This window comes from Phyllostomus discolor, chromosome 1 (genome assembly GCF_004126475.2).
Source record: "Phyllostomus discolor isolate MPI-MPIP mPhyDis1 chromosome 1, mPhyDis1.pri.v3, whole genome shotgun sequence".
In the NCBI taxonomy this organism is placed as follows: Eukaryota; Metazoa; Chordata; class Mammalia; order Chiroptera; family Phyllostomidae; genus Phyllostomus; species Phyllostomus discolor.
Window position 1 is genome coordinate 202111159 of NC_040903.2, and position 27154 is coordinate 202138312.

The following is a 27154-nucleotide window of genomic DNA, read 5'->3' on the forward strand; positions in this document are numbered from 1 at the left end:
TTTCATCACATGATCACAAGATGAGAAAGCTCAAAAGGCTGATGCAATTGAAAGGTAGGAGATTCATTCATTAAAAGGAATTAACAAAGCACACAAAATGTTCTCCAAGAGCCATTAAAAATACTTCCTGGTTTTTATAACATAGATAATAATATACTTGAAGCCACAGGAGGATTAATAGTTAAGAGTCTGGAGAAAAGCAAGTCGAGTTTTGGGGAAGCAATCTGTGTGTCTGCGCTCAGCATCAACACCAGCAATGGAACACAAGCCAAGGATTTCAGAAACAGTCTTTTCTACTAACCAACCAATCCCTTTTAAACCTCTGTTTTTCCAATATTAAATAAGGGTAATTATTCTCTCCTTATTCATTCCTTCCCAGTGCTCTTTGTGAAGACTATATTATTATTACCTTTTAAATATCATATGTATCCACAGAGGAAAACTGAAACAAAGATCAATACTGAATTTCAGTATCCTAAAATGACTAGAAGGAATCAAAACGAGACCACATTACTGTCTCTTATGCTAGGCAATGCCCATAGATTAGAATCCCAAACCTGGCTCTTAGTTTCAGACCCAAGTAAAAGGAACAGATTGCTTAGAGATTCCACGCAGAGGCGAGAAGAGGACAGCAAGGAGGACCCAGGTGTCCCACACGAGGAAGCAGCACACACGAATGAGAACAAAGGCCCAGGAAAACCGAGAGAGCTCGCAGCCACAGAACTCCAGGGAAGAAAGAGTTCATGCGCCATAAAACCAAAATATGTCAACTGGAGTGCCCTGTAGGAAGTTTCTGGTGACCCGGAGAGGGCAGTTACACGGGGCAGAAGCCGGACTGCTCTGAGCCAGAGAGTGAATGGTAGCAGCTCGTGCAGCTCCTTCTTCGGGAAACCTGGCTGTGCGGGGAAGGGCTCCAGAGGGGAGAGGTGGCGGCTGGGAGGGCAAAGGGTGGGCCAGAACGCTTTCCTCCTCCTACAAGGGAGAGACCTGAGCACTTTCTTGGGCCTGAGTGAAGAAGTACAAGGAGGATGTTCCAGTCTTGGAGAGAAGGGAGAGCAGACAGGGTGGAGAGCATCAGTGAGAGAATGAGAGACAGGAGAAACGGTTATGTCTGCTTACAATGCACTGGCCTATCTAGGCTGACTGGAAGCTGGTTCGGAATGCTTGTCTACCTCACCGGCTGACCACCGGTGAAAATCAGAATGTCAGACGGCATACTTACAACTTGAACTCCTCTTCCGTAGAGATAAGCCATTCCAAGCCCGCTCTGTCCAACTGGGTTGCCCTGTAAACCAGAGACAAAACAGGGAAATAATTTATTACAAAACAGATAAGACTAAATGTCTTACAGCACATTCAAAACATGTTCTTAGCACTTTTCAATTCCAAACAAATTTTTTCCTTCCTATCAGGCTAAACGTAGTACTGATGTTTGGATATTTGGGGGCTTTCAATAATTTGCTGAAAAAGAGCAAATGTTAAAATCATCTACAATTAAATCTGGGTGGCTTACCTTTTGACCATATGTTCCATGAATTTAGAATATAAAACATCTAACATATTTCAGCTTTTAACTAAAAGTAGGCCACTTTTTTGGAGTAGTTTATTAGTAACTTCCCTCCCCAGTAAGGAAAGAAGCCGTGGGGGAGAGTTAACCACCATGTAACACTGTGATCAGGTGGCAAAGACACTCTTAACATTACTGGCATGTCCTAAGCCAAAGATAATCACTGCTTTGAGACTTGCAAGAGAAAAATCTAGAATTCAACCCAGAGGGACAGAAAGCATCTTCAAAAGAGTGTCAGGGCACCCCCTGGGAAACACTCAGCTGACATTCGGAACTACGGTAACAGGCAGTTGGCAGGGAGACGAGCGTACGCACTGCAGGCGGCTGTCGCCTTCCCTGCGCCAGAGGAAGCCTACGTTGTGTCCTCTGCTGATCAAAAGTACCCAATTATGTAAGTTTTAAGCCTCAGGTTGCAACACAGATCAGAAATTATATAAGTCTCAATTCCACTGCTAAAAATCAATGATTTCCCTAGTCAGGAAATTTCCCAAAGAAATTTCAAGAGAAACTTAAAATACAATCTGATCCCTAAAAAAAAAAAAAAAAAAAAAAAAGGAATTGCTTTTTGTTGGGAAGATTTTTTTTTCTAGTCAATTCATCCACATGACTCCTGTTGACATAAATGCTGTAAACAGTTTACGGTAGACTTGGTTACAACTAGTCCTCTAGCGCACAGTAAGACAGTAACACCAGGGGACACATTTCAACGCCCTCAGTCACGAGGCCTTACCATGTCAGCAGCTTTCTTGAAGTAGTGGAGGGCTGTCTCGTTACTCTGAGGCACGATGTCACTTCCCTCGGAATACATCTGCAAAGCAGACCCCATTACGTTCCTCTCCCGTCTCGTCCCACTCGGCTTTTTGTCAGATCTCATGAAATCTCTCAACAAAATTAAAAATTCCCCACAGAATATTTTTGAATTAAGAGCAAAACCTTAAAGCAGACATTTTTATATTATCACACATTCTAAGTCATATAAAATTTATGACTCACCTATAAACATTAACTATATAAAATCAGCCTATAGATCAATCTCAGGAGAAGAAATCGTTAATCCCAAGGTGAGTCTTTTTTTCCTCCCTCTACCCAAGGCCGTTAAATGGGGAGACAGACTGTTTGGGATCAGGGACTGAATGAGGAAAGGAGAGCTGTCAGCAACGTTTCTCCTTCCTCTTCGACCAGCACTTTCCCCAGGCTAAGATACAAGGTGGTCAGAGTCCAGGAAAAGAAATAACTAAATAAATGGTTATTTTAAAATGTTTCAGGCACCAAATGATTAGAGTATCAGGTATGGAACATGATAAAGGACAAAGAAAAAGAACAGAATGACTAATAGTTTTATCCTACACATTAATGACAAATGACATCATTTTTAAGGTAGAGCTAGATAGTAATACAGCAAAAATCGAAAGGTATCAATTGAAAAGTTCTTAAATACTGAACGAGAATAGAGAGGAATACCATTTAATGTTTAAATGCAAAGTTCTCAGGACCCAGTTAACTAATTGTGATCATGTGGCAAATACTGATCAGAATTTTCTGTCTGGAAAAACCTTTGAGATCTAGTCTGTCTGAGCCTCGTAACCTCAGGATTTGGATACAGACGAAAACACTGGTTGGTCTTCCAGTCAAGATGGCGGTGTAGGGAAACACGGCTTGCCGCCTCATGCAACCACATTAAAATTACAACCACACTACAGAGCAAGCATTATTCAGAAGTGCCAGAAATCGAGCTGAATGGAAGCCCTACAACTACGGAATTAAAGAAGAAACCACACTGAGACTGGTAGGAGGGGTGGAGATGTTGAATGGGCTGGTTCCACACCCACATGTGGTGGATAAAAACTGGGAGTAAGAGGTCCCAACCCCACACCAGGCCACCAGCCCGGGGTTCCAGTGCCAGGAAGACCCCATAACTTCTGGCTGTAAAAACCAGTGGGGACTGAGGCTGAGGAAGACAGAAACTTCTTCAGTCCCAGGCAGTTCCTCTTCAAGGACCTGTGCATGGACTTACTCAGACTCACTCCCTCTGAGCCAGCACTGAGGCAGCAGCTTGAAAGGCACCAGAGACATGCGGGCAGGAACTGAAGTGCATGGCTTCAGGGCAACAGCTGGGGGGCAGCATTCTCCCAGACAGAAGTGCTGACAGAGGCCACTGTTCCTTCCCTGAGCCCTCCCCACAGAGCTGGTATGCAGGCAGCACATCTGAGACTCCATCAACTTGGCTTACAATGTTCGCCCAATACTGTTGATTTCCTGAGGCTCCGCCCTGCCCAACTTTCAAGCCCACCCACGCTGTTTCCAGTGGCTTTTCCATATGAATGGCTAGTCTTGGCTCATGCCTCAGATGCTCCTCAATTCTCTCAAACATGCAGCATCTTGCCTCAGCAAGCCCTCTCACTAAGTGGCCCCAGGCCTGGCACTAGCCATAGCTGACCTTGGTTCACAGCCTGGCCTCTCTTGGGCCCCTCCAAGCTCAGCACAAGTAGCAGCCATCTGCAGATTGCTTTGTAGCTTATGCTGGGTGGCCCCGGATACAACACAGGGGGTGGCTGACCTTGGACTGTGCCTCCTGGGAGGACCCAGAGCTTGTGCACCCAGTGGACAGCTACAGGCCACATCAGAGCACTATCACTGAGCCACCTCCACAAGTGACATACTCAAGGGTAGGACTCAGAGGGCAATGGACTCCTACTTAGGTAAGTACCACTCCTCCACAGCGGTCAGAGGTTAGTGGTCAGTGGTCACAGCCAGTCCTTTCAGCTGATCAGCCTGGGTAAATTCCTCCCATTGACCTGCCCACAGCAATCAAGGCACAGCTACAAGGGGAGGGTGTACACAGCCCACATTGTGGGTGCACCTCGAGTACTCAGCTTGGGTGATAGGGGAGGCTATGCCACTGGACCCTATAAGGACACCTACTGCATTAGGCTACTCTACCAAGCCAGGGAGACATAGCAGCTCTACCTAATACATAGAAACAAACACAGGGAGGCTGCCGAAATAAGGACACACAAAAAAACATGTTCTAAATGAAAGAAAAGAACAAAACTCCAGAAAAAGAATTAAACAAAATAGAGACAAGCAATCTACTAGATGTAGAGTTCAAAACACTGGTTGTAAGGATGCTCAATGAAATTAGGGGGAGAGTACATGAACCCAGACAGAATTTCAACATCATAAAAAATCACATGGAAAACATAAAAAAAAAGAAGTCTGAAATGAAAGATACACTAACTGAAATGAAGAACAATTTCCGGGGAATCAGCAATAGAGCAGATGAAGCTGAGAATTCAATCAGTGATTTGGAATACAAGGAAGCAAAACACCCAACCAGAACAGCAAGAAGAAAAAACAATCCAAAAAAATGAGGACAGTGTAAAGAGCCTCTGGGACAACTTCAAGTATACCAACACTGCATCATGGGGACGCCAGAAGGAGAAGAGAGGGAGCAAGAAATTGAGAATTTATTGAATAAATGACAAAACTTCTCTAACCTGGTGAAGGAAACAGACATACAAGTTCAAGAAGCTCTAAGGGTTACAAATAAGATGAACCCAAAGAAGCCCACACCAAGACACATCACAATTAAAATGCCAAAGTTAAAGACAACACCTTAAAAGCAGCAAGAGAAAAACAGTTACCTACAAGGGAGCTCCCATAACCCTGTCAGTTGATTTCTCAACAGAAACTTTGCAGCCTGGAAGGAACAGGCAAGAAATAGTCAAAGTGATGAAAAGCAAGGACCTACAACAAAGATTATACTACCCAGCAAAGCTATCATTTAGAAGTGAAGGACAGATAAACAGCTTCGCAGCAAGAAAAAGCTAAAGGAGTTCACCACCAGCAAACCAGTATTATATGATAAAATATGAGTAAAATGGCAATAAATACATGTCTATTGATAGTTGAACTAAAAAACCAAAATAAATGAAAAAAAAAAAACAGAACAGAAACAAAATCACAGATACAGAGAATGTTGGGGGGGATGGGCAAAAAGGTGAAGTACAAATTGGTTGCTACAGAATAGTCATGGGGATGTAAAATACAGCACAGGGAATACAGTATCCAAAGAACACATATGCATGACCCATGGACATAAACAATGACGTGGGGATTGCCTGAGGGAGTGGTGGGGTCTGGGTGGGTCAGGGCAAAGTAAAAAATTGGAACAAGTGTAATGGCATAAAGAATAAAACAGAATTTAAATTAAATAAATAAAATAGAAAATACTGATTTGTTTACACTGTAACAGCTTTCAAAATAATGAAAAAGGAAGTTATGAGATTGTGCCATGACATATGGAATCTATTCGGTAAGTCTCTAGATTTAAACATGCTCTTGAGAAACGGACCACACCAACAGGTGTGTGATGGCTCCCTCATTTAAGACAATGAAAGGTCTGCAGGCCAATTCCAACTAAATCTAATTGCCTCTATTTAGCATGGAAGTTAACTGGCAATTACGACAGACTGCCAAAAAACTGCATAGCATAAATTCCTCATTATTACTTATGATACATGAAAAGCAGGAGCTCAGATAGTGGTAGCTAACATTAATGGAGAATTAACATACTGATGAGTAAGTGCTATTACATTTAAGTCACCCAGGAAAATGCCACAGACTGGCAATGCCTTAAGATAAGACACAATAAGCTTGCACTGGAAATTTTATTTCCAGTTTATTTTTGGCAAATCGTAGATCTTGAATACAGAATATGTACTTACTCTGCCAACACCTCTTGCTATTTCATAATATATTCACAGGAGTACAGTACCTTTCCTAAGAAGGCCATCGCGTGTGAATTGCCAGCATTCGCGGCTAAATTGAAGTAGTCAAATGCTCGCTGTGAGGAAAGAATTTATTAAAATAATTAGTTTTTAATAGAATCCATCCTTGGTTTTTAACCAAAATAATTATTTCAGGAACATTTAAAAAAATCTTGTTATACTGCAGTATCTCAGTTTAGGTGAATGGCAACAGGACATCTACTGGTTGCTCCCAGGTTCACCAGCGCCCCCTTCTCCCTCTCATATCCGATTCATCACGAAGTCCTGTTACCACCAAATACGTCCTGACTGCAGCCACTATCCTTCACTACCACAACTCTAGTCTGAGCTACATCATCTCTCACCTGAACTTCTCAAATACTCCCCTCCCCTCCCTGATCTCCCTACTTTTATTTTTGGGGTTATCCAAAGCAACTGTTCTTCAATCTCAACGTGCCAGTCTTCACAGCCCCCTGAAGTACTGTAGGGAACATACCGACCGACAGGACCAGACACCGTCTGTCTCAGTACAGCTGGCTTCCTCTTGCTCCCTGCACTCTGCACACACCAATTTTGCTCCTTCCTGCCTCAGGACCTATGCACATTCTGTTCTTTTTGGCCTGGGAAGATTTTACCTCCAGGCTCAACTTAAAAGTCAGAGACAACTGACTTCTCTCCTTAGAGATAACTACCACCTCCCACTCATTAATGTGTTATTGGACCCTTTAGTTCTCCTTAGTGACAATGATCACAATTTATTACATGTATTTTGGTATGATCATTTAAAAAATATCAAACACTTCCACTAAACTTGAAGCTCTGTAAGGATTTAAGGAATGAAGCTGTTCTGTCCAGCATTACATCTGGAACGGCTAGCACTGAATGGCACACAGCAGGTACTCCCATGTTTACTGAATGAATACAGTTATACACTGGGAAATCCTCTTCTTCCTGCTTTGGAGCCTGTGAAATAACTTATCACTGCCTAGTTGCTTCACAGGTAGGCAGCATACACCAACAAGAATATTTCAAAACCTGCTATATAAAAGGGATGCAGCAAACTTACCCAGAATTCTGGTCTCTCACCTATCATTTTATTAACCAGTTTATCTGATACTTTACTGGCCTAACGACATACATTTTAATGACCTAAAGACAATAAAAGCTGTCAAAATGCTATCTGAAATTTTTTTTAAACATAGCTATTTGCCATAGTTTTGTTTGTGAGAGTGTTTTGTTATGATCTAATTCTTCAAGTTGATGGGATATGGTATATAAAATAACCTTAACTGGAATATTTAGCTGGCATGGTAGGAAAGCATGGCTCTATGAGTCTGACGAGATTAACCGAGAGGGTGATGTGTGTTAGACACTGTCAAGTGCTGGGAATAAGAGTGGCAAACAAGGTAAACATGACCCATGCCCTTTTGGACCTTATGTTCTAGCAGAGGAAACAACCCAATTAACTAATTTACATAATTAACTTATGTACAGTGGACAAGGGCTATAAGGAACACAGATTTTCAGAAATCCTAACTGTGGTACCTGACCTATTCCTGGAGTGGAGGGTGAGAGGAGACATCAGGAGAAAAGATACTGCAGTTGAGTTCTGGAGGATGACCAGGGCTTAGTGAGGTGAAGGAAGGGGTTGGGAAATATTTGCTCTAGACAGATGGACCAGCATTCAAGAAGCTCTGAGACAGAGAGGTTCTTGATATTTTCAAAGGCCTGAGAAAAGGTCCGTGTGCCTGTGACTGAGAAAGCACGGAGCTGGTGAGGTAAACAGAGACGGATGCAGGGCCTTGGAGGTCACGTTAAAGGTGCTGGTATTTAAGCTACTAGAAACTATGGACCACTCAAGAGCTTTAAGTGAGGGAACCACATGATGGGATGCATGATTCACAAAGAGAGGCCACTGCTTATGAAATTCGGGCAGTAGATAATTCACGCAAGTGACAGGTGTACTGATGGAAAAGAAGAGGGTGATATTTAGGACATAAAGCAGACAAAAGCTGATGAGCTGATATAGATCCGATTACTATAGTGGTATACTCCTAATTTCTCATAACTCAACAATGAATTTTCCTCAGTTCTATGAAATATTTTCTACCTGGGAGTCTTAAGACTCACTTTAATCACATGCCTATAGAAAACAAAGACACTGTATATGTATTTTTGGCAGTATTGAAAACTAGGTTTTAGAATTAACAAAACCTTTTCCACCCCTATGAGGTATAATCACATTTTATTGTTCAGCTTCCTCAGGGGTTAGTTAGATCTTGAAAGTTCACTTGTGATGACTGTCCTACTAACATAAGCTTGATGATGTCACTGACTCAGCAAGAAATATGTCTGGGAAATTAGCTCTTGCTACAACAGGAACTGCAAAGCCGCAGGACCAGGAAAGTTACCTGATGATTCTGCTCTACTCCACGCCCCCCATGCAGATGCAGCTGTCCCAGACCGACCTGAAAACGAACAAAAATGATGCAAAAGTCAATGGCAGCATCTGGAGTGTGATTACATTGGACCAGGGGCGTCAATCTCATGTTCACCGGGGGCCACATCAGACTCACGGTTGCCTTCAAAGGGCCAAATGTAATTTTAGGACTGTTTATGTGTAACTACTCCTTAACTAGGGGCAAAGGAGCTCTACATTCGGCCCTTTGAAGGCAACAGCAAGGCTGATGTGGTCCCTGGTGAAAATGAGTTTGACACCCCTGCGTTACACCAGCAAGAAACCACCTGGCCATAAAGACATTTCTGTTTGTAACTCAAGCAATGAAAGATTTAATTTCAATACTCCTTAAGATACTACACTCTTACATGAAGGGGGTGGTGGGGTGGAGAGGCTCCGATATATGGTGATGGAAGATGGTCTGATTTTGGGTGGGGGGCACGCAGTAAAATGTGCATCATGAAAATGTATATGTAAAACCTGTATGATCCTATAAACCAGTGTCACCCCGATAATTTAATAAAGATTGGGGAAAACCCCTAAAAATGTATATGCTTTTATTATGAGGTATCTTTCTGAAATGGAGAAGAAATAAAAGCATTTTCAGATAAACCAAAACTGAATTGGCCACCAATGAATCTACTCTGAAGGAAATACTAAAGGATGTTAATTAGGAAGAAGGAAAAATATTCTGGGAAGCTTGAAGATGCAGTAAGATAAAGAAAAATGGAAAGGCAAGTTTGTAAGTCTAAATCATATGGGTTATGTAAAATAATAGTACCTTCTAGCATTAAAAAATATGTAGAAAACATGACAATAGGAGAATATATTCCACCAGATATCAAAATCTGTAACGCTATGAACATTCGGACAATACTGGCACAAGACACGTACAAGAATATATGCAGGGCGTTACCTACAATAGCCCAAATCTGGGGAGGATAAAACAGATAAAGTGTGGGATTCCCATACAATGAGATAGCATACAGCAAGGCAAATGAAGTAATTACAGCTACATGAAAACACATGGGTTAATTTCAGAACCACAATGCTGAGCAAAGGAAGCTGATACAAAAAAACCCCCCAAAAACAAGCTGCATGATTTTTTTTTTTTTACATAAGATTTGAAAGTAGCCAAACCATTCTACAGTGCCAGAAGTCATCTCAGTGGGTTTCCTATGTGGAGAGGGAGGAGTTAGTGATGACGAGTTCCTAAGAAGGGCCTCCTGGGTGCTAGTTATGCCCACATGAGAGGCTCCCTTGGTGATCACTCACTGAGACGTGCGGCTCAGATCTGTGTGCTTTTCTGTGTTCATGTCACAGTTCAGTAAGAAAAAAAGAAAATGATACACTATACCACACACGAGCTTTTTTTAACTGGAGTTTTTCACTTAATACATTGAAACCAGCTTTCCACATTAAATAGGATTCTATATTTTTAATGGCTGCATAGAATTCCATTAACTGGAGTTTCATATTTGAGCTAATTCCCCATCACTGGTCATTTGGATTGTTTTGAATTTTAATTGGTCTCTAACGTAAAAGAGAGATGTTTAATGGAAAAATGTAATTTTAGTAAAATTTCCATGAGCTAAGATTTGGATCTTTCATTGCACTATAGGGGGGGTGTGTGTATGTGTGTGTGTGTGTTTTCTTTACTTAATACTCCCTTCTGTTAGTCTTAAAATACACTGGTTTTAAAAAGTATCTATTGCTAATCTCTATAATTTCTGAATCAGAGACAACTGTAAATTCAATGGGAAAAAGATGCTGAAGTTCTCCTTTTTATTATGTTATCAAAATAACCCACAAAACAAATTATATATGATACTTTGATGGATATCATACATTTACATTAAATATGCCCATTTCTTTCTGTCCTTGACCTTGAGAAAATTATGATCCAAGTTGAACAAAGGAAACAAACAGTAAATAGTTCTGGGGAGCATCTGAAATTGCAAATGTTCCAGAGACTTTTTGTTTGGAGAACGTGGCAGTTTTTGTCCTTGGTGACTCCGTGAAGATGCTTCGTCATCACTGTAGTGCTGCTCCATTCAAGCAATGACTTTCAACTGTGGTGCACAAGAGTGTCACCTGCCAGCTTTTAGGGGCTATGAATGGCCAGCCCACATGCCAGATGAATCCCAGCGGAATGTCTTGAGAGTGTGGGACTAGTACGTAGCTAATAATAATGCAGCTAATAACTGCTAAGAGCAATGAAAATGTTACTGATGGATGTAAGGGCTTGTCCCCAGAGACTGGAATATACAATGAATTAAGATGGTCCATGAGATGTGCAGACACATACCTGTGCTTGTACATCACCTTTTTCAGCCAGGAACTGGTAATACTGAATCAAATCTTCTTCCAGCATTCCGCTGTTCATTCCTGGATTCTCCACCTCATCAGGCAGCCGTATTCTCTGCACTACTGAGCCTCCTGTCAGTGAGATATCACTAGCCACTGAAACAGGGGAACAAAGTAATAAAGTGGATGCAAGTTAGTGGGCTGTCCCACAGAGAAGTACGATTCCAGCTGCCAAATGCTGACAGACACTATGTTACAGGAAACTGTTCCTACAGTAGTCTATAGAGTACAAAACAACAGTCTAAAATAAATTCAGTTTTTTTCCAAAAAATATTTAAGGGGGAGCCCACAGCAAAATTTTTTTAAAAGTACATATTTCTTAAATTAGCGTAAAGATGATTCCACTTAAAAGAGCCATTCATGACAGTTCAAGTAGTGCAACAGAAAAACAGGTGTATTTAAAATGAAATTTTTTTGGTGCTGTTTTCTGTTTTGTAAGGTGAAAGGCAAAAAAAAAAAAAAAAAAAAGATACCATGATTGGCAACGAGGCGGTAATGCGTCAGCGCAGACTCGCAGCTCTGCAGAACTCCGATGCCGGCCCAGTAGCGGTAACCCTGCAACACAGCTTCAATGAGAGGACGGCAGTTTCCCCTGCTTCAGTGGCAAGTAAGGCTGCCCACTCAAAACGTAACTCTGATGTCTTGTGATCCCAGCACACTACCACCTCATTCATCCCGAGTTTTATTTAGGTCAGGAAGTAATTTATGTAGCCACTCCAGCAATCCAACTAAAAACTAGGAAATAGAAAACAGACTTCCCAGAGCAATCGAAAGAGATGTCATGACCTTTATGTATGTAGTGTGCACTTTACCTATAAGAGGAAATTACTTAAGCTCTTGCTTAGAATAAATTTCATTCTGATTTTAGACATAATTTTAACAGAAAAGGGTTAATCTTCCAAACTAGCAAAGAAGCAACAAATGAGCAAACTAGGGAAGTCAAGAGACTACCAGAAGCAGAACAGCAATAAATGACTTAAGAAGAAGGGGAAAAGTAGCTAAGTATAAAGTGGAAAGAACAGAAAGGAGAGCCCTCTGGAGTCATTTAACAGACTCTAAGTAAATTCAGAAACATCAACAATCCTTAGAGCATTAATGTGTAATGTTTAATGTTCTTATTCAGTAGTGACTATTGAAGAAGATTGTAAGTAATTAGTTTTCACTTACTTAAACTCCCTCATCAGTTTATCCTTCTACACAGGACAAAGTCCAAGTTTCTTGGCATGACATACAGCTGTTTACGTGATTCCCGTCTACCTGCCCTGCTCATGAACTACCTGGTACTCTACCCTCCAGCTACACTGAAGTGCTTGCATTTCCTTGCAAACACGAGATTCCCCCTTTGCATATTATATTGCTCCTGCTGCCTGGAAACCCTCTGCTTCTTCCATTCCCTCACCACGATTTATCTACCCCTCAAGGTCTAGTTTAGTTGCTTCTTTCCCCAGAAGAACCTCCTGAAATCCCTCCCTTCCAATGCCTGTGTGGGCTAGATGACTTCCTAGGCGATTCCTTGCCATTCACATGCTGTACGATAATGGTCTCCTTATTTATGCCTCCCTTTCTTATCAAAAGCTTATTGTGGGCCAGGACTATATCTTACCCATCTTTGGAATCCAAATGACACGTACTCAATAAATGTTTTTGGAATAGATAAGCAAAATTAGTTAGAATCCACCCAGCTGGCCAGAAAAATAGATTTTCCTTCTTTTTTAAGTCTCATAGCTCATCAATAACCAAGCCTGTAAACACTTTTCCAGATTTTTGGACTGGTTTTTCTACTTTCAGTCTCATTTCTGCTCAATCTATCCTTTGTATTCCTATAAGGATGAATTTACATATTCATTTGAAACACAGTAACATGGGTTAGAGACCATGTGACTCAGTCGAAGTACAAGCAGATTAAACACCCCAGCAGTGAAGAATTTAGTGGAAAGATTCTGTATGTTACTACTAAGCCATTTAAGTGATCAATGTTATCAGAAAACACATAAAATATCGTCTGTAATAAACTTTATAGGACCACTGGTTCTTTATATAGCAAGTCCTTCATCAATTTCAATGTAAAATCTATGACAAATAATATAAAAGATGACTCTGACAGACAATTCCAACTTATAAATAATACAAAGAGACATTTATCAGATAGTTACTTTAAGGGCAATCAGCCAAACTAGTCACTTTAATGAAAAATTGTGAACTCTACCAATTTTCATCCACATGTAGATTTGATTACTATATTTGTTAATAAGAGGTATGTTCAACTGAATATTTGGTCTTAGTGAATATAAGTAAATCTCAATTGTGAAAGTCAGAAAAGTTGTGCTAGTCATTAATCAAAATTCTTTTGCTACTCAATGTTACTATCCTTCCAGTTAAGTCTTACTTACCAAAATCATGTGGGCTATTAGGTTGCCCCCAAGAGCTCCAAAAGTGTAATATACAAGGGCCTGTGAATGAACAAAAGATACTTAATTGAACACGAGTACATATAGTTACTCAATTCAAATTGTCACATATAATAAAGTTTTACTAGTATTACCTTTGCCTGACTTGAATTAACACCAAGTCCAGAGGCATAGAGAAAGCCAAGAGCCTGAAAATGATAAGAGTAAGATTTCCTTCTTTAGTTGAAGTTTATCCAAGACAGACATAGTTTTACAAACTATAAAAAAAATGAAAGAACCTTCACATGTAAAACGATTTGAATTATTCAAGTATGTACAACTTGGAATTAAAGAGCCTCAGAAATTCACTCAAGGTATTACAAATTACACAATAAAATATAACGTTAAACAAGTCAAAGTATTCCGTTTGAAGGTTAAAGATAATTTAATTATTAACGAGAAAAACAAAGCAGAACACAAATATGGCTTTTAGTTAGTCTTGATGAATAACTGTTATGAGAACAGAACAACTCTTGTCAGTACATCAATGCAAAGGGACATACACAATGAAAATGGATAAAAGACTGCCAAAACACATTATCCCAGGAGTACTAAGAGGCAGCAAGGGGTGAAGGTGAAGTAGTCAAGGAAGAAAAGTCACTTCACAAAGTTTTCTTAAAAAATTCAACCAATCGAACAATGCACTGGTAAATAACGTTTTACCCACTGCCTTCCGAGGATCTTCCTTGATAACATCCATGTATAAGCTAAAGTTACGAAGGCAGGTGCTATTCTCATCGAAATCCATGAGCTCTCCTGCATTTCCCACATCCCTTGTAATTAGGTAGGGCCATGTGCCTGGGGCTGGCTGGAAGGGCTGTTTGTAGACCCGGGCTATCAAAAACATCCCAGGGACACCTCCAGCCCTCTCTCCTTCATGGCTTAGAAGCCCCATGTTCCAGATGGTGCAGCGACATGGCAGAAGCAGCTCCTGACCCTGGGTCGCCATGGGGAAGAGAGGGATGCAGGCAGGAGAGCTGCACAGACCGGCATAAGAAATAACTTGTGTTGTTAAGACACTGTGATTTGGGTGCTTTGTTTCATCAGCCAGAATTAATTACAGTGGAGAGTGTTTCGCAATGAATAAAGCACTGTGGCACTGCAAGGCTCTATTACTAGAAGAAAAAGATGCCTTTAAAAAACAAGTATTAAACTATTCCTCTGGCACAATGTTCCTGGAAATAAACATATACGGGAATGTTACATAAACTGATTTATTCAAAGAGAAAAATGCTTTGAAAATAAAGGAAGCAATTAAAATATAACCTGTCTGTAAACTAAAACCAAGAATACTTAAGAATTGTGGTCTAGTTAGATATTCAATCCTACAGAAAACAATGGTTACAATTCCTGTAAATGTTGAAATAGTCTGAAAACAGACTTCTAACTGTGACTAGAAATTTTACCTTTAAGCAAATTTAAGACCTTCAATAAACCTGAATTATTGAAGGCATTTTATTTATTTTTAATTTAAAAAATGTTTATTTATTTTTAAAGAGAGGGGAGGGAGAGGGAAAGAAAGGGAGAAACAGTGATGTGAGAAACACTGATCGGTTGCCTCCCGTATGTGCTCTGGCTGGGCACTGAACCCACCACCCAGGCATGTGCCCTGACCAGGAATCAAATGGGCAACCCCTCACTTTGTGGGATAATGTCCAACCAGCTGAGCCACACCAGTCAGGGTGGAAGGCATTTTAAATAAATGTTGCCCCCTAAATCCAGGGGTCAACCTTACCATTATTAATGGGAATCAAACAGACATTATATAACAAATGGTGTGATGAAATCTGGAATACAGAACATCCCTGTAATGCAGTCTGGCCAAAAATATTTTACTTGTGTTTGTTAGCCTGTAGCTGTGACACCAGTTTATAGGAAATATAGATGATAGAAAAGCAAACTAAAGGACATGAAGTAGTAAATGGATAATGTGAGCTAGGACATTCTGCAGAAAAATCGGTCCATCTCTAACTCAGAAAAAAAGAGAAAGGAGGTGGGTATGCTAGAGGTGACAGCCAAATATAATGTATAGTCCTGAACTAGGTACTGGTTTGGACACAACGGGTATGAAGGAAATGTTTTGCTCAATACCATCTGAATATGGTATGGGTATTCATGCCGTAAAAAACTGTTGGAATGAAAAGGTGAGGGCTGATGACTGAAAAGAACACGTTATGGAACAGTAGACAATGACATCTTATTTTAATATAGAATTGTATGTATCTATACACAAAGAGAAAGGTCTAGAAGGGTCTGCATGCACTAACAGATCACCAATGCTCATGTCTAGTTGATACATATGTGATATTCATTTCCTTAGCATTTTTTAGTTTGTATTTCTAGTTTCTGATAATGGATACATACTGCTTTTGTAATGTATTTTTAAAAAACACACCAAGATTAATAAGAACTAGAGCATCTGAGCTTTGGAAAGAAACGCAATGGTGAATAATTGAGATAACAGCCAATTACCTTCATGTTTCATTTACTACAGATCTAATACGGAAAACTACAGACATAACTGTGGCAAGATGCACAGCAAAATGCCTTACGTGACCACAAATGTTCTCAGACGAAGGAAAAAGATCATCTAAGAAGACTGGTAAAATAATCTGCCACAAAATTAATATTTAAAGATAATGTACCTGCCATTCTTACTTGTCAAAAGAAGTCAGGGCATAAAGAATGAACTGCTGTTGAAACAAACAAGTGCTGTGTGCAAAGAGATTCTCCAGTGAAAGTCCACTCACAGTCTGCCCCTTGGGAGAGCCTTCCTCGGTCAGCTTCTCAAACATCTCTCTAGCTGCCTGGACGTTCTGTGTCAGGTAGTCGCCAAACAAAAGAGCGTATGACACTCTCTCCAGGGCCTTTGTGTGGTTCATGCTTGCTGCCTTCTGAAGATACCGATATGCTCTTTAAACGTAAACAATTAAAAAACACATTAGCAATATTCTGGAACTTTTGTTAATTTTTGTAAAGATCTATAAAAAGGCAACATAATTTCCTTAACTACAGTCATGTTATCTATATACATAGAAAACATTCTGGCTACTTTGTTCTTACGTAAGGTACCAGTTCCATCTTCCTAATATGTTGGAATAGTCTAATTACACTAGTAGTAATTCTCAAAACTTTTATTAAAAACATTAACTACATTTGCGATCAGAGAAATGTAATAATATGGTATCCAGTAAATAATCCAACAATCACTGCAATTTTCTTTTTAAATCTCTGCAGACTATAACAAAAGTTAGCTGAAATTAAAGGGACATGAAATATTAGAACAGTCACTTGTTTTATGTTTTTTTCCAAGTGGAAATTCACAAATTCTAGCCTTTGCAAGAAAATCACAAAGCAAAAGCAAAAAAATGACACACAAGACAATTCCTTTTGTTTATATCATTTTAAATTCTGAATAGCATATGTGTTCTTGGTTCTTAGAAACTACAACCTGAGTCAATTCTTTCTATTTTGCTCATTGTTCACTCTTATGATCAGTATTTTTAACCTTTTTATCTCAGCAAGCTAAAATCTGATAAAAGCAATGCCACTGAGGCCCATATATCATACTCAATTTCTTGTAATGCAACTTAAGAAATTCCGTGTTTGGCAAACCACTGTAAAGAAGCACTTAGCTATTCATCTCAGGAACGGCCTATCACAGGGGAGGCACGGCATTGGCAGTGCTACCTACTCTCTTTTTTGGCTCTTCTTGCTGCTGCCATTGAGGATTTTCATCCCAGTCTGGTACATCATTTCTGCTTCTTGCATTTGCCGTCTTTTAGTAGCCTCTTCTTCAGCTAAAAACAAAATGTCAGATGCACTTAAATGGACCTTAATTAATCCCACACCAATTATTTATCAAACACCAGCATGTATTCTGCCTTTTGGGTAGTCCAACAAACACAATTAATGATCTTTTACTCTTGACGAATCTGACCCCAAAGACACACAATTTAAGTGTTTACCTGACAAAAGATGTTAGTAATTCTAAAACTTCTACTATAATTCAACTAAAATTTCAGTAGTAGCTTATGATTAAATGCCAAGGTCAGTGAAAGTCAGGACAGGATATTAAAAAACAATAGTAATAAAAACACCATTTTAGTCAAAGGGCACTGTAGCCTCACCTGAAATTCTATATACTTTCATAATGAGAAAGTATTTGATTAATTCTATAATGAAAAATTCATAAAAATTTGATTTCTATTAAATATATACTGATCAATGTTCAAATTCTCTATTTTCTCCTATGCGTTGATACAATACTGAAAATCACAGAATTGTTAATAGGTTTCTCAAAATTATTTGGCTATTGTAATATCGTATTGTATCAGAAATCCAGAACTAATTAAGACACATCTGAATATTTCATTAGGATCAATATTTACAGAAACAGAAGTGAGTCCTTGTACATAAAAAAATCTGACTGTATTACACTGAAACACCTAACTGCACTAGCCCAAAGCCAAGGATGGGCTCCCTTTGATGTTATCTCCTTGGAGTGCCTAATTATGTATCCGAGCCATTATTCTGACAGTGTTATTTGGAATCAAAAGAGGTTCAAGATTTTCTGTTGTTTTTTATTAGTTACAAAGCTTTTCCTGGAAAAAAAAATCTTTAAAGGTCAGCCCCTTTATATCAACGCTAACACGCAGGAAGGTTAAATACATATAATTTGTTAAGTGTTACCTGAGCACAGCACATCTTACTCAAAGTGTTTTTCAAAAGGTATTTTTCTTCTAACCACTATTAACCTTCTCCATAATGTTGTTTCCTTCACTGTCAAAAAATGTTTCACATTCATTAATTTAGCAGGCTGCCTAAGGCTTTGCAGAACAACTCGTGCACGCCAGCGGAAAACCATCTCTAAGACACAGTGTGATGAGCTGCCCGAGCGACAGGCTGGACTTCAGTAAGCACACTGCAAGCTTCCTGGGCCAAAGCCCATCTTTAAGGCTATAACCACGTTATCAACGCCGACCGATTCTGACAAGGATGGAAAAAGGATGGCTACAGAAAGGCCTTAAAGACGTTGTCCGAGACACCAAGCCAATGTGGACGTGCCTCCCGCAGATCAATACTTACTTTCACAAAAGCCCCACTTTTCATCTGCCTTGTAGTCATAGGTTGTGGCACACCACAGTCTGCCGTCTTCCCTCCCGTCCGATGTGCACTCATCATATTCCTTATCCAGGAAAAGGAAAGGGAAGTGGCAGGGCTCCCCATGTGCTGTGCCTTCAATGGCGGTCAAAACTGGGAAGACCAGAAAAAAATGTAAACATGAACAGCACCTGTGGTATTCGTGGATTTAACACTGCCAATTTCAACTACTGGGATTTAAAGAATAGGAAACATAAAAAGGCCAGCACCAATTGTGCTTAGGGATGACTTGGAGATGAGTCAACTTAGCATGGCTAGCTGACTACCCAGTTCTACATCTAGCTTAGGATTTCTGCAGGTCTTGAGACCTAATAACCTTAGTATGCTATCAACTAGTGAGCAAAAAATAAGGCAAATGCAATGGAATCAATTCCAAAGCTCAGCACAACTCTCCTATTTTTTAAAAATTACTTTATTGTTGTTCAATTACAGTTGTCTACATTTTCCTTCCACGCCCCTGACCCCCGCCACTTATTTTCTATCTGCATGCTGTAAGTCAATCATCAATAATACATACAGGGGGAATGCTCCCCTAGGCAGAGTAATCCCTCCCATAGTTCTCTGAGATCCCACAGCATTTTACTAGAGCACTATCATACATACTGAGGTTCTTTCTTTACCATATCCTAGCTCCCACTAGACTTTGAGCTTGTTTAGGGTGGAGCCCATATCTCCACAGTTTGTTCTCCAAGTTCTTTCTGAGTATCTCCTAGGTGCTGGGTATGAGGCGGAACAGAGATTTCTGCTATACAGAATTTACTACCTTGCAAGAAGAGAGACATTAAACAAAAGTGTGATTGATGCAATGGAAGAGAAAGACTCTCCTATCAGGAACTGAAGTTTACACTGAACCTCACAATGTTTAGGAGCAGGGAGTGGTTGAAAGGCGGTGGGGTGAGGAGCAGCAGTGCAGACAGAAGAAACAGGTGTGTTAAGAATCAAAAGAAAATAAGCATGGTACATTATACAAAATCTTACAAGTTCAGGAGGTTGGAAGATGCAGTGTGAGTGCCAAAGTGGGTTAAGAGAAAAGGCTACAAAAGCATGAAGGAACCAGTCTAGAGGATCCTGACTAACCTTATTAAAGAGTTTGGACTTCAGCCTTGGCTGGTATAGCTCAGTGAATTGAGCATGGGCCTAGGAATCAAAGAGTTGCTGGTTCGATTCCCAGTCAGGGCACATGCCTGGGTTGCAGGCCAGCTCCCCAGTAGGAGGTGCATGAGAGGCAACCATACATTGGTGTTTCTCTTCCTCTCTTTCTCCCTCCCTTCCCCTCTATCTAAAAATAAATAAAATCCAAAAGAAAAAAAAAAAAGAGTTTGTTTGGACTTTATCCTGAGAACAGTGGAACTCATTTAAGAGTTTTAAGTAAGAATGACATGCTCACACTTACATTTTATTAAGAGAGTGGTCAATGGAATGAAGGCTGGGTGCAAAGTGACCACACTAAGGGTTGTGACAGCAGTCTAATCAACAGGTAGTGCAGCCTGGAGAGATCACGGAATGAGAGTGGAAACACTGAAGTGAGCTGAGGAAGCCGATATGGTACTATTTACTGCCTGCCTATATGTGCAGATGAGAGGAGAGAGGACGCAATGATGGCTCCCAGGTAGCAGGCTTCAGGGAGTGAGTGGAAGGTCGTCCTTACTAAGACAGAAGGTTCCCACCACCCTACCTGATAGAAGTGACTCACGGAACCTACACTGTTGGTAAAGACAACGTGGTTTACACTCAACGTGTTTTCCTCCTGGGAGCCTGTAATTTCAGTACATGCTAGGCAGACAGTGATCACATGATTACTCTCTATTTAAAACCCCAAGCACTGGGTCTCTAATGAGCATCCCTGGAAGATAACATTTCACAAACGTCAACACATGTGCTAAGGATTCAAGTGTGTCCTGTGTAACTCTTCTTGGAAACTTGCACCTGGCTTTCTCTGGACTTTGCCCCATGTTGATTTTGTCTTGTATCCTTTCTCTATAAAAAAAAAAAATCACAGCTGTGAGTACAAATATACACTGAGAACTCCCAGGAAATAAGCAAACCTGGGGATGATCTTGGAGACCCCCAACATCAGTTGGCATCAGATGTGGCATTTACTAGAATGACCCTGACTCACTGAAATATGGGGCAAGTGTTCTATGAGAAAGGAAGGATGTGATGAATCTCTGGTGCCCGGGGGGTTACTGTCACCCATGATATGCAGCAGTTGGGCTGCTATCTGCCATGAGCGGTAAAATTACCCGTGGAATTTGAGAACGACAGATTCAACTCCAGGAGAGTGGGCTCGCTGGATCCCCCCCTTGCTTTGGGTCAGCTGGCTAAAGGGATGATGCCTTCGGGTGTTGTTCTTTCCTCCAGATGGGAGGATAAAGGACCCCAAATTCCCAAAGGTGAATGGGTCAAAATGTTAAAACTCTGAACTGTACTTTCCTCCAGATAGGGTGAGGGGTAATGGTGAGGGGAACGGAGTTAAATCAGGTTCCAGGGCTGGAGCAAGGTTTTAGATAAACCAGAAAGAGAGGGAGGGAGGTAACCTGCCAGCAGTTTTTTCTGGCCCAGCTGCCACTGCAGTGGCTGCCCCCACTCCCCTGCACCCCAGCCTGGCCTTCCCTGGCAGCTGGGAAGTTCACACTGCAAATGCTAAAGTTACTGTGAGGAGCTTAAGTAAATTTGAAATGAGGGGGAAAAAAGAAATTTTTTTAGTGGCTCTCTATTTTGTGGCCATCACATCTGAATGTATGGTAAAAATTGCTATAAAACATTAAATGCTTGTAATTCAATGTATGCCAGAGAAATTATCCTGATGGGGGAAGCTGCACAGAAGAAATGTGTCAGGAGGACACAATTTCCATCCTTTTGCTGCTGGTGGGCAAGCTGGAATTTAAACTCTCTGAATACTGGAAAAGGAACAAATTTCTGTAACTGATGGGTTTTACCATTGAGAAGAATCCAAGTTTGCCACCCCAAAATATGCCACTTTGAGATTTGGCTATTTTAAAGCACAAAAGACTCAGGAAGAGCCTTGTACCTCCCATCCCCAGCCATCACCTGCCTAAAGGAATTCAGATTAAAAACCCAGCTGCTGCAGGAAGGGGGATCACCTTAGCGTAATATGAACTCTCACAGGAACTCGGTGTGGCAGACGGAGGCACCTAGCAAAGTCCGATACATTCCCTTTTGTGTCCCATTGTTTCTGGGTGGCCCTGCAAGAAATTTGTTCACCAAATATTTGTTCCTTTCCACCTACCTGTGAATTGCCCAAACTACTACCCCACCCCCTTCTCCTTAGCTGAAAATGGCACGTAAGTCTCAAGTGTTCCATTTGTCCACTGGTGTCACATTCATAAGTCCAGATTTTAGATGGCTAATGAGTGGCCGTTAAAGCAGAGGTCTGGCCCTTAGAGACTGATGCGCATGTCTGTGAGTGGGTCAGTTTGGACTGAAGGCAAGGGATGGAAGGGGTAGAGAAAAGCCTTGCCTGCCACTTGGACTTTCTGGCCCTGCAGCACCTAGCCTCTGCTGCTGCCATAGGAAAGCCTCTGGCTTTTCAAAAACCCTGAACTTGCACACCCTAATTGCACAGGCTTGACTCTAAGCTGCACGCTGATACTGTCTGGTCTAGGCTTCCAGTCTCCCAGTCTCGCCTGAGCTGTCCAAACTGAAGGCAGGCCTCGGCTCAGTCAACAGGGCGCAGACACTGACCTTTGCACGTCAGGTCACCTCTCTGTGGGGCCCTGCACTGTGAGGAAATCATGAACGCTTGGCTAGCTGTCTGAGTCACATGCAGGTCCCACAGGCAAGGGCCTGCTCTTTGACGGACCATATGAAATCAAGCTGCTGACTGCAGACATGTTCTCAGAGACTGACTGGACTCGTGACCGTGGCCCGAGGCTACAATTTTGGGAAGGGACTGTGACCCTGCACTCGCTGCTGAGAGGTCCTAAAGCCTCACCACGGCTGAACCCTTGTCTGGCTCTCCAGACTCGCTGCTGTTGCAACGAGGGACTGGCTATCTGACCCTGCTTCCCTCACCTTTCTCCTAGTGCATACACCCCAGTGCAATCTGATTATTCAACGCAGCTCTCCGCAGAAAGGGGCTGGCCTTTTCTAGGCTGCTCACTGGGTAAGAGGAAAGTTATGTTAGCCCATTTTGAAATTTTTTGAAAATTCAGGTTGTCCTGAACAATTCCTGAACATGGTATCCTTCTAGTTCAGTTGTGTAAGTGTTTTTCTGTGAGGATGTTTTGCCCCCATTGTACACAACCTCTCCAGATGAAAGGTCTGGATGAGTGCAGGGGATGACGGAAACAAGTAAATTATGAAACTGAATGGAAACACCAGTTTTTTATCAACTGAGGAAAATAAACCCAAACCCCTGCACCTGGAGGGGCACAAGGACTGGGAGACAGTATTGTGGTTTTTGTTTTCAAAACCTCTTCTGGGAACACCTCCCTTCTCCTAAAGTGAAGTGCTCTGACTGCGGAATGCTGGGCCTCTGATCAGAGTGGACAGGGCTGGATAGCAGGCGGGCAGCAGGAGGTGGCCCAGCCCTGGCACTTCCCAAGCAGAAAAGCTCCCATCCACACTCAGGAGGTGCATGGAATGGTCTCATGGACAATAAAATCATCTGGAACTGTCTGGTAGTCTCTCCGAAACCAAGGACTGAACTAAACTGCGTGGACTAGAAACCCTAGGATAAGACGCCCATGGTGGGAGGCCATGCCTGATGTGTGTTCTGCTTGGGGTGCCCCAGTGGTCGCAAATTCTGTGTTGCCAGTGCTGCCACATGTGCTCCCCAGGGCAGTACTTCGGCATGTGTACTCTGGCCACCACGGCACTGCCTCAGCCCTGGAAGGCTTGCCAGTTAGCTTTAATTTACTGGCCGGAGTCGTGCTAGGCCCGAATTGATGCTTAGGGTCAGGTTAAAAAGATTGATACAGAAACTTTAAGAAGATAGCCATCTCTGTGATTAATGGGATTTATTAACTGGCTAAGTCCATGACCTGTGAAGGGCATAAGTGAAATTAGTGCTGCAGGCTGGTCTTGCTCTACTGTCTGGGTCTTACTGCTAGTAACTTTGCTGAAAGACAGTGTGGCCAGTTACCACAGGGGTAGACTGTGCGGAGTGGAGTTGACAAAGCAAGCCTGAACTTCCATCTTTGAAAAGGCCTGCTTACAAGGCTGGCTCTCAGCTGGTATCTGGGAACTTAGATTTCTGAAGGGTTCCTGCTACCCCAAATGTTACCAGTGGCTCTCCCCAACTATACAAAAAGTTTTATGCTGAGCACCTGCTTTCTTCTGGGAGTCTGGCAATTGGTATGTGATCACTATATCTTTGAAAATATTAATTAAGTTTGTTAGTGAGTATGACTTGGTTCCTGTGAGTCCAATTTGTCAATCTGAACCTTTGTGTTATCTTACCTGTAGTATTTAATTTGAACTGCTAATCAGTATCAGTGATGATACATTTCTTAACCCTAGTCACTAAAAGTGCCCTGGAGTAATGACACTTCAGCTGCATGCATATCCCTGGTGCCCAGGCTGTAATATCTAAATACAATTTCACACTAAAAGCAATCGGGGTTCCTTGGAGAAATGGCTCAGATTAATTTCTGGGTCAGAAAATGTATAAGATGAATTTGGGACATCACGTCCTGCCTGAAAAGAAAGAGGTTTAAGAGTCATTTACAATTAGTCAAAAGAACAAAGGAATGAACTTAAAGGGACTCTCAATAGTCCCAAATGGGATAATGTAAGCAATAAATGGGAATGAATGCAATAGAATGAGCGTAAGTATATAAAACCCATGGATTTGCAATAGTGCTCAAAAGAAAAGAAAAGAAAAGAAAACCAGCAAACAAACAAACAAACAAAAAAAACCCCACACTCACTGGTCTCCTTTGGAGGTTTCTAGGAAACCAAATTATTATTTGAAAATATTTCAAGGAAAAGAATCAAGCATTTATCCTGCTTCCTTGTATTGACTATATTTCAGAGCAACTGAATAGCTGATGAGGGAAAGTTCTTGATAAAATAATCCCAGATAATAAATGCAGGAGCAATGATAAATTAGAAAGTCATCACTTTGCATCTCCTAATGAAGTAATGGATCTAGACAACAAAACAGCTGCCAAAACCTCTAGATGAAAAGTTGTAACAGAGTGCAGCCAGGTCACCCACAACGAGGGGATCTGAAACAGGGTCCAGGACTCGGGGTGTCCAGGAGATATAGAAATAGAGGATGTCCCCACCCCTAAAAGTCTGGACTGAGGGATGGTACAGACAGAGTAGGGCCATGAATTATTTTACATTATCAATAACAGCCCTATGGCTTCATGCCTAATGTGCAGAAAGTTATTTTGCATATCAACAAGTCTAGCTAGGGAGATGGGTGTGATTCCCAGACTAAGTTCAGTAGTCAGAGTGCTGGCAGGTGTAGCCAACTGTAGGAGGAGTCAGAAGTGGGTTGCAGAGGAGGATTCGTGCCAGGATTTAGCCATGCTGGTTTTCTTAATCTTGTGCTTTTGGGACTGGAGAGGGGGCTCCCTTGACCACCTGGCTTAAGAATCAGGAAAGCAAGATGCAGCAGTTTCAAAGGATGCAGAGGATTCCCCAGCTAGCCATGGGGACGTGGTATTGCATTAAGAACCAGAGGTGGACGGCAACACAGCTGATGGTGCTGGGGACTGTGGGAAAACTTCCCAGCTGAGAAATCAGGAGTCTAGCTGAGCCACAGACTTCTATTTCTTCTTCCTGAGATACAGTACCCTTGGCTGGCCTGGTTGGGCAAAGGAGAGGAAGGAAGGAAGGAATGTGTGTGTTTGCGGGTGTTTCAAGGGAGTTTGGGATTTTAACGGTGACATTCTACCATTACTCTAAACCTGTGCAACTTTTGAATAAATAGTTCCTTTCCTTTTAACCAAACTCTGACACTGAGAACCACAATTCCTAAGGGCAGTGGGCAAAAGAACCATAGTACAGAAGGACCCTGGAGGACAGGGCTTGCTTTGGTAACAGTATATTGGCCCCCACAATGGGTTCTTTCTGTAACATGGTCAGGGAGGAACTTTTGAATGCTTGGACCAGGCTGATACCACCCAACCTCACTGATTAATCTCCAGATGTGGGGCAATCAGACACTATATGCCTCCCAATGTAATGCAATAGGAAATATAAACCACTCTCTATGAAACAGTGTTAATTAAAAAAAGAGAACTAAATCTATCCAGGCCCCTACAGCTAACTTCTGGTTAACAGACTGGACAGCAGAGTGCAACACGTTAAACAACATTGCAAGGATATGACCAGATCCAGAAAGTGGGAAGTGGTAGCGCAAAAGTCATTGCTATTTAACAAATAAAATGATACAAACAAGAGAGGGGGAATTGTTACAGATTAAAGGGAAACCTAAGATCTAAGCATGAGTACTAATTCAGACAAACCAATTCTAAAAATACATTCGAAACAACTGGGAAGACTGAACAGAATCTGGGTATTGGGAGATAAAGGAATAATAGCTAGTGTTGTGGGTGTTATAATACTATTGTGGGTCTGTTGAAAAATATTATTCTTAGATGTGCACACATAGGTAAAGTAATATGTAGAATTTGCTTTACAATACTTAAAGCAAATAATATGTGGAGAGGGGAGAAAGAGGAAATGTGTGGGGTGCTGAAGGTGAGGTGAAAATAAGAGTGCTGAAGCTGGGCGATGATGGGGAGAGGGGGGGATCACTTTTGTGCATTAGAAATCTCCCTGATAAAACAATAAAAAGGAATAGCCTCTAGGACACCTTCAAGCACACCAACATTTCCACCAAGGGAGGGGGGTATGCCAAAAGGAGGAGAGCGAGCAAAAAACTAAAAACCTATGTAAAAAGATAACGATGGAAAATTTCTCCAACCTGGTGAAGGAAATGGACGTACAAGTCCAGGAAGCTCCAAAGATCCCAAACCAGATGAACCCAAAGAGGCCCATACCAAGACACATCATAATTAATATGCCAAAGGTTAAAGACAAAGAGGGCATCTTAAAAGCAGCAAGAGAAATGCAGTTAGTTACCTATGAGGGAGCTCCCAGAACACTGTCAGCTGATTTCTCAATGGAAATGCTGCAGTCCAGAAGGAATAGGCAAGAAATATCCAAAGCAATGTAAAGCAAGGACCTACAACAGAGATTACTCTACCCAGCAAAGCTATTATTTAGAATCAAAGGACATATAAAAAGCTTCCCACATCCTGGCTGGTGTGACTCAGTGGATTGAGCACGGACCTGCCAACCTAAAGATCACCAGTTTGATTCCCGTCAGGACACATGCCTAAATTGCAGGCCAGGTGCCCATTTGGGGGTGCGCCAAGAGGCAACCAATTGACGTTTCTCT

At 41.5% G+C, this 27154-nt stretch overlaps 1 protein-coding gene across 1 annotated transcript in view; it reads right to left on the reverse strand.

The window, feature by feature from the left end:
- Positions 1–27154, reverse strand: part of SEL1L (SEL1L adaptor subunit of ERAD E3 ubiquitin ligase) — a 50409-nt gene that overhangs the window by 14625 nt on the left and 8630 nt on the right. The window contains exons 4-14 of the mRNA XM_028506502.2: positions 18697–18864; positions 17303–17408; positions 16359–16521; positions 13704–13757; positions 13552–13611; positions 11635–11716; positions 11103–11257; positions 8748–8804; positions 6345–6413; positions 2298–2375; positions 1223–1285 (exon numbers count right to left, since the gene is read on the reverse strand). Of these exons, the coding sequence (XP_028362303.1) occupies positions 1223–1285; positions 2298–2375; positions 6345–6413; positions 8748–8804; positions 11103–11257; positions 11635–11716; positions 13552–13611; positions 13704–13757; positions 16359–16521; positions 17303–17408; positions 18697–18864 (1055 nt within the window). The remainder of the gene's footprint in view (positions 1–1222; positions 1286–2297; positions 2376–6344; positions 6414–8747; positions 8805–11102; positions 11258–11634; positions 11717–13551; positions 13612–13703; positions 13758–16358; positions 16522–17302; positions 17409–18696; positions 18865–27154) is intronic.